The 9,980-nt window shown below is 44.1% G+C and overlaps 1 protein-coding gene across 1 annotated transcript; it reads right to left on the bottom strand.

Annotated features, from left to right (window-relative positions):
- Positions 1-489: 489 nt before the first annotated feature.
- Positions 490-9,687, bottom strand: LOC110143568 (phosphatidylcholine transfer protein-like). The gene is made up of 5 exons (XM_020903204.2): positions 9,431-9,687; positions 6,883-6,962; positions 3,778-3,949; positions 2,834-2,901; positions 490-1,728 (listed from the first exon to the last, which is right to left on the bottom strand). The coding sequence occupies exons 1-5, from the start codon at positions 9,471-9,473 to the stop codon at positions 1,633-1,635; spliced, it is 459 nt and encodes a 152-aa protein (XP_020758863.2). The 5' UTR covers positions 9,474-9,687; the 3' UTR covers positions 490-1,632.
- Positions 9,688-9,980: the final 293 nt, after the last annotated feature.

The following is a 9,980-nucleotide window of genomic DNA, read 5'->3' as shown; positions in this document are numbered from 1 at the left end:
TACCATCTGAGCCAGAAGACAAGCCCTACATTACCAATAGTGCTATTTCAATGATACATGTATGAAGTATTCATTTATTTGCTGAATTCTATCCACATGACCAATCACTGGGATAGGGATTGATATATGGTTTAGAGGGAATCTTGGGGTGGTTCAGGATTTACCAAAAGAATTTTTTTTTTTTTACTTGGTGTGAACTCAGGAAGATGCAGGTCTTCCATTTTCTAGTAGCAGTGATCCTGCCACCAAACATGGCCCAATATCTAAGAAACCTTAAAGAAGAACAGAGCTGATTTCTAATATCTGTCAAGCACCTGTGTCAACCACTACCTGAAGCCACTCTACACCTGGCCTTGCATGTAAGTGAACCTAAAATTCTTTTTTATGTTCAAGTCCATGAGTTAGGTTGGATTTCACTTGCAAACCAAACAGACCTAACGGTCTCATTCATAGGGAATAAGGCAGAAAAGAGACTGTAGACAGGACAAGTATAAGTCACTGTGTATTTATTTGATATTCAACACACCTCCTTTTCCAGAGAGAAAAGATACAGTCTGAGTTATCCCATTTTAATAAATCCCCTGCTTCTGGCATCACATCCTGAATTTGTATGTCCAGTAATCAAGACTTGGTACCATCACACAAAGTGATTAAAAGTTTTCCCTGAGATTATAAAGCTGTGCCTTTGTCCACAGAATAGCTTTCATTCCGAAACTCGAGAGAAAAATTAGAAAAGGGAAGTCTTCTGTTGGTGGGAGAGGCAAATAACTTAGAGTTTCTGAGAAAAAAGGTGTAGCGTCAACCACACCACTAGTTCACATTTCCCTGTCTGTGAACACTTATTCTTTCAACATGTCCAAATATTATAGAAGGAAATTATACATAAAGAAAATTATTCTCAATGCTGTGTGCAGAGCAAGTTGGCTTATGGTAACCACCAGAGTTATCTTGATGCCTCATTGTCCAGTAAAACACAGAATAGAGAGGTACAGACAGCCTTCCCCAGGGGCATATGGGAAAGAGAAAAACCCAGACAAGGATGATGAGAAAAAAACTGTTTCACACTATACACATAGTCAGGTCTGTGACATCTTTCAAATGGTTTGAAATCAAAACAGGTCATGATCCTCCCCACATAGGAATGGGGAGAGGTTTAGTGGATTATCATCTCAAATCAGCAAAGCATAAGGCCAACGGACATGCGTCTTCCGGTCTTGGCGCACTGAGAGTCAGTTCTGAAGGCAAAACAACTTCGCCAGGAAATCACCCTCGTGAGTTGCAACGACTCAGGTGTGGGAAGGAGCTGGCTCACTGGGATCAGTCGCCCTGAGGACGTGGTGTCGGCCCCCACCCCCCTGCCACAACACCCTAGAAGGGCATAATGAAATGACTGTGTTCCCTAGAGGACTCCCCTTTTTAAAAATAAACAATCAAAGGTTTCCCTAATATCACCTGCATTCAACAGTGGGAGAGGGCAGCGGGTCCCAGGCGGGGAGAGTGGGAAAGGAAGTGGATCTCAGGCAAACAAACTTGAGGACAAGTGATGGAGAGAGTGTGGGCCTCTGAGGATGGAAAAGAGAGGCAGACTGAGTGTCAGTGCTTGGGGCACGTGCAGGCATCATTCTATGGACATCACTCCATGGACACAAGGCTCACAAATCTCTCTTCGGCTCTGTGGTACTTCAGACAGGCATTCTCCAAGTCTCTCAGGAAGCCAGGAATTTCACTCTGCAAAGGAGAGGAAACTGTCACTTCTATGCCCTCATGGTGTTCACTCTTGATTCTTCAGGAAGTGGCAAAGATAACGAAGATGGCTTTTGGAATGATAAATATGACAATCGGGCCCCCAAGCAGATTTCCACAGAATGTGGCCACAGATGATGACACAAATTAAGACACGAGGCACTGGTAAGGCAAGGTGGCCACTGTTGTGAGACCTTGTGCATTTTAGCTTTTGCTAATAAAAAGCAAAGATATTTATGAGATATCATATTTTGAAAGAAAAAGGAAGATAGAAGATGGGATTCACTTGGGCTGTGGGACTCTTCCAAAAAACTGACAGAAAGGACTTGCTTTCCAGAATTAGAAAATGGTAAGAATCGGGGTGGGCAGGGGGGTGAAGCAGGATATGTGATCCTCCAGTTAGCATCGAGCATTCAAGAATTTCCCCAAATGTTGTCTTATTTAATCCTTCTCTATAGAGTGGGGATATCCATCTCTATTTTTTGGAGGGGAGAAACTGATGGCTTGCCTAGATTTCACAGTCAGAAACAAGGTCAGGATTCAAAATATCTTGTGCTTGATTCTAAGTCTGTGTTCTTTTTCATTCCCCCAGGGAACTGGTGACCTCTCGAGTCAGTAAGTAGGACCTTACAAAGCAAACTGAATGGCAGGCATGATTCCAGATCGTAGGCAGTCTCTAGTGATCTGGCTCAACTGGGGCTCCCGCTCCTCAACAGAAAAAGAAAACGAGAACAAAACTGGAAGTTTTCCCAGGCCTGGACATGTCTCACTACCTCCCAAGTCAGCTTGGCCTAACTCCTCCATAAGCAAACACAGGGCCCGCAGGCACTGTTGTTCCTACAAGGAGCAGGCTATTGCCTGGAGGTTCCAGAGAGTGATCCTGATGAGATCATGGTGGGCAAGCAAGGAGGGCTGGCATTGCAGGTAAAGAGTCTGTGGCTTTGTCCCGGCTGCTGTCCTGGATGTTGGCAACTCCAGTCCTAACCAGAGGCAGTCAAACAAGCTGCATGAGGCCTGACAGCGCATCTCTCCAGACTGCTAAGTTAACATCTGCCAAACACACCTCCCCTGATGTCTCCTGGGATCTTACCTTGGTGAAATTGTTAAGGATCCAGAACGGAATTTGGCCACCTGGGTTACTGAAGTAATACATGAAAACTAGAGAGCAAAAGAAAGCACGATTTACAAGAGGAAAAACAGAGCCAAACCCCTGGAAATACCCAGGCTTATATTCAGTCCAGAAATTAAGGAGGGAAGAAACACTGAATTCAAGTGAACTCTTGCCTTATGGGAGACTTACACATATACATTTAGGAAAACAGCCCAGGCACATTCTGCTCCTTTTTATTAAAGGCATGACTAGTGCTATTAATTGATACTTATTATCTATATCTAAATGGGATATATCTCCCATTTAATTATTTCTCTCATTAACTATCTCAATTATAAAAAGTTGATAAAATTGAATGCCAGTTTATAAATGATAAAATGAAGACTCAGAAGAGTAAAGTGACATGTAAAGGTGGTCCATTTAACACATGGCAGAACTAAGTTCAGATTTTACTGCTGCTTCAGGGTCACATCCATTCCAGTCTGGCAGATGGCTGCATTGACCCCTCCCAGCCTCTTTCCTGAGGCTGGAACTCAAGGCAGACAGGTTCCGAGTCCCTGTGTGTTTGCTGAGGAGGAGCTGCCTCCCCAGAGGTGGTCCCACCAGCCCTCCTGCCCACCCCTGTCCAGCTTGTGCATGTTCAGGACCTTCCCAAAGTGAGTTTCTAAGCCTTCTGGTTCCCTTGGGTGTTTTGGTTTCATCTGGACAATGGAGTCAGTAAAGAATGGACTCATCAGATTTAAACAGCCATCTTGCATTGTAGCCAAGCTTCTGGGGTGAATTGAATTTCATTTGATTCTTTGGCACCCATGCCCAGTCTCTGACCTCAGGGAAAAAGCATCCTGCATTTGAAAGGCCTGCAATCAGTGTGGCCTTCACATGGGTGGCCCAGGTAGGTGCACCAACATGTGCCCTGTATTTACCTTCGCTCCTCCAAGAGTCATAGCTCTGGATTGCCAGGCTCTGCTTGTACTGCTTCACCCGGATCATGCCCGACTTCTCTGAAAACCAGGGTACAGAGATGCTCTGGGCCAGGATCACGTGGACCTTCCGCCCTTCAAAGTCCAGCTGTCGCCGCTGCCTCACATAGACACACTACACCACCAGTCAAGGCACAACATCAAGGCCAGCATGTCAGACGAGCCAGAAGCAAAGGGACATGATTCTGTTCCTCCGCTTGGTGTTTGCTTCCTTATACTGTTACGTCACTTCCTGTCCTTCTGCCTACCTACCCGCAAAACCACGGCTCCTCCCACCTGTTGTTCTCGTTTGAGAGCACGCACTGAGAGCGTTGGAGAGAGACTGGAGCAGAATCTCACTCACTAGACAATGAGGTCATTGCTCTCTGGCCTCCCCCCAGGCCCCGATCACTGGTATCACTGATTTCTATGCACAAAGGATGGTCAGGCAAGGTTGCTTACACCTGGTAATCATAAGAAGACACATAATATTTGAATAACCAAATAGTAGTAGGCAGATGTCCTCACTGGGTCTGGTTCACGAAGAATCACAAAAGTCATTTCATCTCAGTAAACACTCACAGACCAACCACTATGTCTATGGTACTATTACAGGGTAGATAATTTGATTTTAAGAAATGGCAGGAGTCCCCACTTATTGAGCCCTTCCCATATACATACATCCTGTGTTTTACATTGAACACCAGTTTTGATCCTGAGAAAAATCCCTTTCAGTTTGACATAAGTACCCTCATCTTACAGATAACAAAATTGAGGCTCAGAGAAGTAAAGAAACTTGCCAAAGATCCCATAGAGTAGCTGAAGGGATGGAACCTGAATTTGAAAGCAGATCAGGCTCTGAAACCTGAAAAGACTTTCATAGCTGCAGGTGACTCAGCTCTTTAACGTGTTCCTTAGACTTTCTAGTGACAGAATTTTGGGTTTCACAGGGTAAGGGGTGAAAGTCTAAAATAATCCAAATAATCACTCTAAGTACAACACAATTACACTTACTATAAAAGCCAAAACCAGAGCCCAAGGGCAACTCGGAGTCTCTATAGTCCCCACTGTGGTCTGCCCCTCCCCCGGGCACCCTGCAGGATCGTTTATTGCCCCCACTCTTTGCTTACTGATGCATAAATTTCTTAAATATTTTAGGGAAGGAATGATGCTGTTTTGGCTCTGAATTTCCTCCCTCCCAAGGCTTTTATTTTTTCCACAGCAAATATTCTCCCACAATTTGCTCGGCTCATGTGATAGACTTTACCTGAGACTCAACTGAGGAAAAATTAGCTTAATGTATCGATTACAATTTGACAGAAGTTTTTGCAGGGTTGCAAAGTCCAGTGTGTGACCTAGCCTATGACTGTAGAAGCACCCGTTCACTGAAGCCCAGGGAGGTGAAGGGCCTTTTCCAAGGTCACACAGCAAACCAGGAGTGAGCACACACGCAGCCTGGGAGCCTTCCCTCCAAAACCACTGTTCTTTTCCCAACACTGTTCTCTGTGCTCAAAACCTGAACAGCCCTTCAGATACAGAGACTGAGATACTCATCACGGGATTGAGTGGCATTGGAAAGACAATGCAGCAGAACTGCAAGGAGCCCCAAGTGTCTGCTCCTGAGAACGCCCCCCACAAGGTCCTGTGAGGTCAGAGAGGCGGGTTTGCTCTGGTCCAGATCACCGTCTCTGGACACAGCTGGACCTGGGTCCATGCCTGCATCCACTGCCCGTAACGGTGAGACCCTGCCAAGAAGCTGAGCAGAGATCTGAACGTCCCTCAGCCTCAGTTTTCTTCCCTGTCTGAGGGGGATGATGGCTCCTACCCTGCACAGTTTTGGCAGGATGAGAGAAAACCAGATAAAATCTAAAATATTAAGTAACCACAATTGGCTGAAATACATACCACCTGTATACAAACTACCTAGCAGTCTGTGGGAATTGTGCCAAGAAATAAACCTTATGGAGTCTGTAATGTGGCCAAGCCAGGGTAACCAATCACTCAGGAAAAATACCCACACTCACCCCCACACCCCCTCTCTTTCTAGAGCACAATTATTCAGGAGTATACAGGCTTACAGAATGCTACAGCTGGAAAAGATTCCAGCAGCCATCCAGCTGTAGTTTCCAAGTATTTTTGCTTGTTTTTTAATTCCACAGACTCTCTGTTAAAAGAATCCTTTATGGAAATTCAATGTGTAAAGATTCAGCTTCTATGACTGAAAAGGACAGTAGAGTTGAAATCTCACCCCACCCCATCCACCCACACAGCAGATATCCATCAAACCCTCCCAGCCTGGCCCTAAGGGGGCTTCAGAGAACCCTAGAGTGTCTACCCACATCCATTCAACTGCTTCTAATTGAGGAGAATGGGGGGTAAAAAATACACACACAGTGTCCAGAGCCAACACTCAGGAAGGTGGGGAGGCGGAGAGAGCTGGAAATGTGGGGCCGGCATTGCAGCCCCCATTCGGCTGCTAACTACTGCCTGTGTGCCTCTGTCACCTGACTTCTCCGGGTCCCTGCTTCCTCCTCTACAGACTGAGGGAGGGCATTGAATACTCTTTATGAAAAGTTTTTTCAGGTCCTCAATTCTGAGGCAAAAAGATTTCCTAGAAAAGTTCTCAAGAAAGTATGAGCTGCCTTCCTACAATTACTGTAGTAATTGTACATGTAGTCAGGCCCAGAAATCACACCCTGAGGTCTCTGAAAGCCACACAAGAAGCAACAGCTTTAGCAGATGCTTGCACAAGAGTAAAAGACAGTGTTGTCCACCCCTCCTGGCCATGCCACCATTGGGTGACAGCCACAGGCACAGAAACATCAAGAAAGCTGGTCAATGCTGCACCAGGATGGGCTTCCCTGGTAGCTCAGATGATAGAGAATCTGCCTGTGATTGGAGTCCACTCCCTAGAACCAGAAGATCCCCTGGAAAAGAGAATGGCTACTTACTCCAGTATTCTTGCTTGGAGAATCCCACAGACAGAAGAGAATGGCAGGCTACAGTTCATGGGATTGCAAAGAGCTGGCCATGACTGAGGGACTAACACTTCATTTTTGGAAAGGATACATCTCTGTTGGACATGGGAAAAGGGTACTTCATTTGCCAATAGACCGCTTCTTCTCCATCGACTTTTATTTCACGGAGTTCTAAAAAAAAAAAAAAAAAAAATCAAATGATGTTATTGCATCTGGAAGTCTCTTTGGCTTCAATTAACAAAAAGTGTTGCTATGACAACCTTGTAGAGGATGATAAACCACTAACTCAGAAGGCACTGACTTCCAGGAAAAGTCATTATCACTGAAAGCTTGTTGCCCAGGAACAGTCTTTAATAGACTTAAAAACACATTAAAAATAAATGAATCCAAGAAAATTCGTTCACTGGATGCTACAAACATTCTAAGGTAGAGTGTGATAATAAGATTAGGCTTCCAAAAATAAAATTTCAAGTTATTAACTCATGGTAACCATTGGATGGCACTGCAATACCAATAGTTCTGCTGTTGTGACCTTACTCCTCACCTTAAATTTATTGACGTATTTCAAGTATCCTGGGACCGAGCAATGCAGTTTAGTGTTTGCAGTTGTTTAATGAAGGTTTCCCAGAGGTTAGTGTTCTTCTAAGCAGGGAGAAGCTTAACTATGCTAACACTATGCTACTTGCCTCTCTCCCGTTTTGCTTTATACTACAGAGATAGGAACCAAATCTGCATAATGTCCACCATGCTCTTGTGTGCAAATAACATCAGCTCAAGGAGGAGGATAGCGAAGGGATACCATGAAGTGCACAGCCTCTGCCCTCAAGCTGTGTGGGAAGCTTCTAACTAACCATATAGAGGAGTCAAGCTAAGACTGCTCAAAGAGCCAAGAGAAACCCTTGAGGAGGTGCTGACAGCAGAAATGTGTCATTTAATTCAGGTTCTGAAAGAAACAAAACCTATTAGAAGCAGACTATGGAGTAAAGAACTTATCAGTCCATTACTACAAGAGGCTGCAGATGCCCTTGAAAGGAAGGGAAGGAGTGCACATCCATTGCTTTTCCCTTCTCTGCTATGAATCTCCCCTTCTTGCCCCAGAATCTCTTTCTCCTTCAGGTCATCACCCTTCCCCTCCTTCTCCACAATGTTGTTTAAGCAGGACTGATTCCGTGTTAATTTCAGGGCTGGGGAAATGAGTCAAACATGATCACAGCAATTAGTTTAGGGAATACATGCGTGGATAGTCTTGGCTTACCACTCTAGCAAGCTTAGGCCCAAAAAGTGGTTTTGGAAAGGCTCTCAGGAAGCTCAGAGAAGATCTAGGAGGAATAGAGTTAGGTTAGGAACCTCAGGATTGCTCCAGAGAAGTCAAGCTACTGCAGCCTCTGGGCCACACTCCATAGTGCAGGCTCTTAATGCCAAGTACCACACATCAGAGGCTCTGCCAGCATCTACAGCACATGACTGAACCACGACTGCTAGGAAGATGAGCAGAGAATGTGTGACTTCTCCCTTGAATTAGTGGGCACCACAATGCCCCCTAAATAATAAAGGTATTTGACAACATTAAGTGACCCCAAACCATGACAAACATCCCCAGGAAATAAGCACATGATCCATGCAATAGGAGCCAATCCTGGGAATCTGGATGCCATAAGTAGGAATGTTCCTGCCCTTCTGTGGTTGTGTACATGGTTAGAATGTAAGCCTACATCTCCTGGTGGCATTTCTGCCAAGACACAAAAATCTGCCTGAGATTGTGGTCAACACAAAAGAAAACAGTCAAGCTGGAGAAATGAAGTACTGGATACAGCTGTCCTGGAGGCCAGATACTCATGGATTTTCAATGCCGTGAAACAATGAACTCTTTCCTTTCCTTAGACTGCCATTTGTTAGCTTTTCTTATTTGCAAACAAAATTCTTGACCACAGCAAGGGTCTGCCAGGATTCCTGTGCCCCTCAGCTAGCTGTGTATCTATTTTACAGTGACTGAGATGGCAGAGGCCATTGTTCACTCTAAGTGGGAAAAAGATACCTTATCTATTCCCTCCATAACTCTCCATCACTTATAGGAAAAATCTAAGAAGTGTAGCCAGGTGGCCAGCCTAGGCCCTTGGGGCTAATTCCAATTCTGCTACCACAACTATGCAAGAACACAAAATTGCTCATAGTTGTTTTCCTTTTTTAACATTTCATGTTGTTTCAGGTATTTCTCATTTTACTAATGCTGTTATTTGGGCCAAATGTCCTTATTCCACTCACCCCCCTCACCTCTCACTTCCCCATATACATGTATTCTTGCCATGTATAAAACTTTGATTCCACTTCTAAAGCAAAGTTCAAACATGACCTCTTCCAAAAAGCCTTTCTTGAATATTCAGGTATATATATGAAGGTATATATCAGGATATACCTGGATATTCAGGTATATATACAAGATGACAACAAACTTGCAGTAAGGGCAAATTATCATGTTTAAGCTCAGCACTTCAGATATTTAAGCTAAAATTTTAAGTGAAACATAATATAACTAAACTTATTGCATATATAACATAACTAAACCTATTGCATTCTACTGGCTAGAGTAATAGGAATAGATTCTACTTTCTAATAGTTTTTTTAGATCAAGTGTGACTCACCTTGAACATACTGGTCCCACTGTTTTCTATAGTCTAAGTCCATATAAACATCTGCAAGTAGGTCTGGTGGAGATCTCACAATACCAGAGACCTTATACTCATAAAGTCCAGTCGGCTGTAAAATGAAAGCAGACAGAAATAGCCTGTTGATTCTCGAGTTGCTATTACACAGCACATGAAAAATGGTTGTTTGTACGTCATTCTTGAGCCCTTCTTCTGTAGACTTGGTGATGCAATGCTGAAAAAGCAGGTGAGGATTCTGCTCTCATTGCCTTTGTCACTGGTGGTGACAGCTACCCAGGTAATGTAAAAAGGATAGAAGAGAGTTATGTGATAAATGATGTTTAGTTTTGGTGGGTTGGTGATTCATCCTATACTGTCAGATAACCAGGAACTGTTTCTATGTTGGACTAATCAGAAGAATTTTTTTCTAAATAGCAGAAAGAGGCAGCTATGGGAAGACTAGGAAAGACCATTCCTGGTTGGGAAAGGGCCCTCAGGTTGATTGATAGTCTTACTCAAAGAACAGAATGTCAAGAAGTCCAGAGAA

The sequence above is a fragment of the Odocoileus virginianus genome, chromosome 17 (assembly GCF_023699985.2).
Source record: "Odocoileus virginianus isolate 20LAN1187 ecotype Illinois chromosome 17, Ovbor_1.2, whole genome shotgun sequence".
In the NCBI taxonomy this organism is placed as follows: domain Eukaryota; kingdom Metazoa; phylum Chordata; class Mammalia; order Artiodactyla; family Cervidae; genus Odocoileus; species Odocoileus virginianus.
Note: the sequence above shows the minus strand (reverse complement) of the source record. Positions and strands in the feature narration are given on the sequence as shown.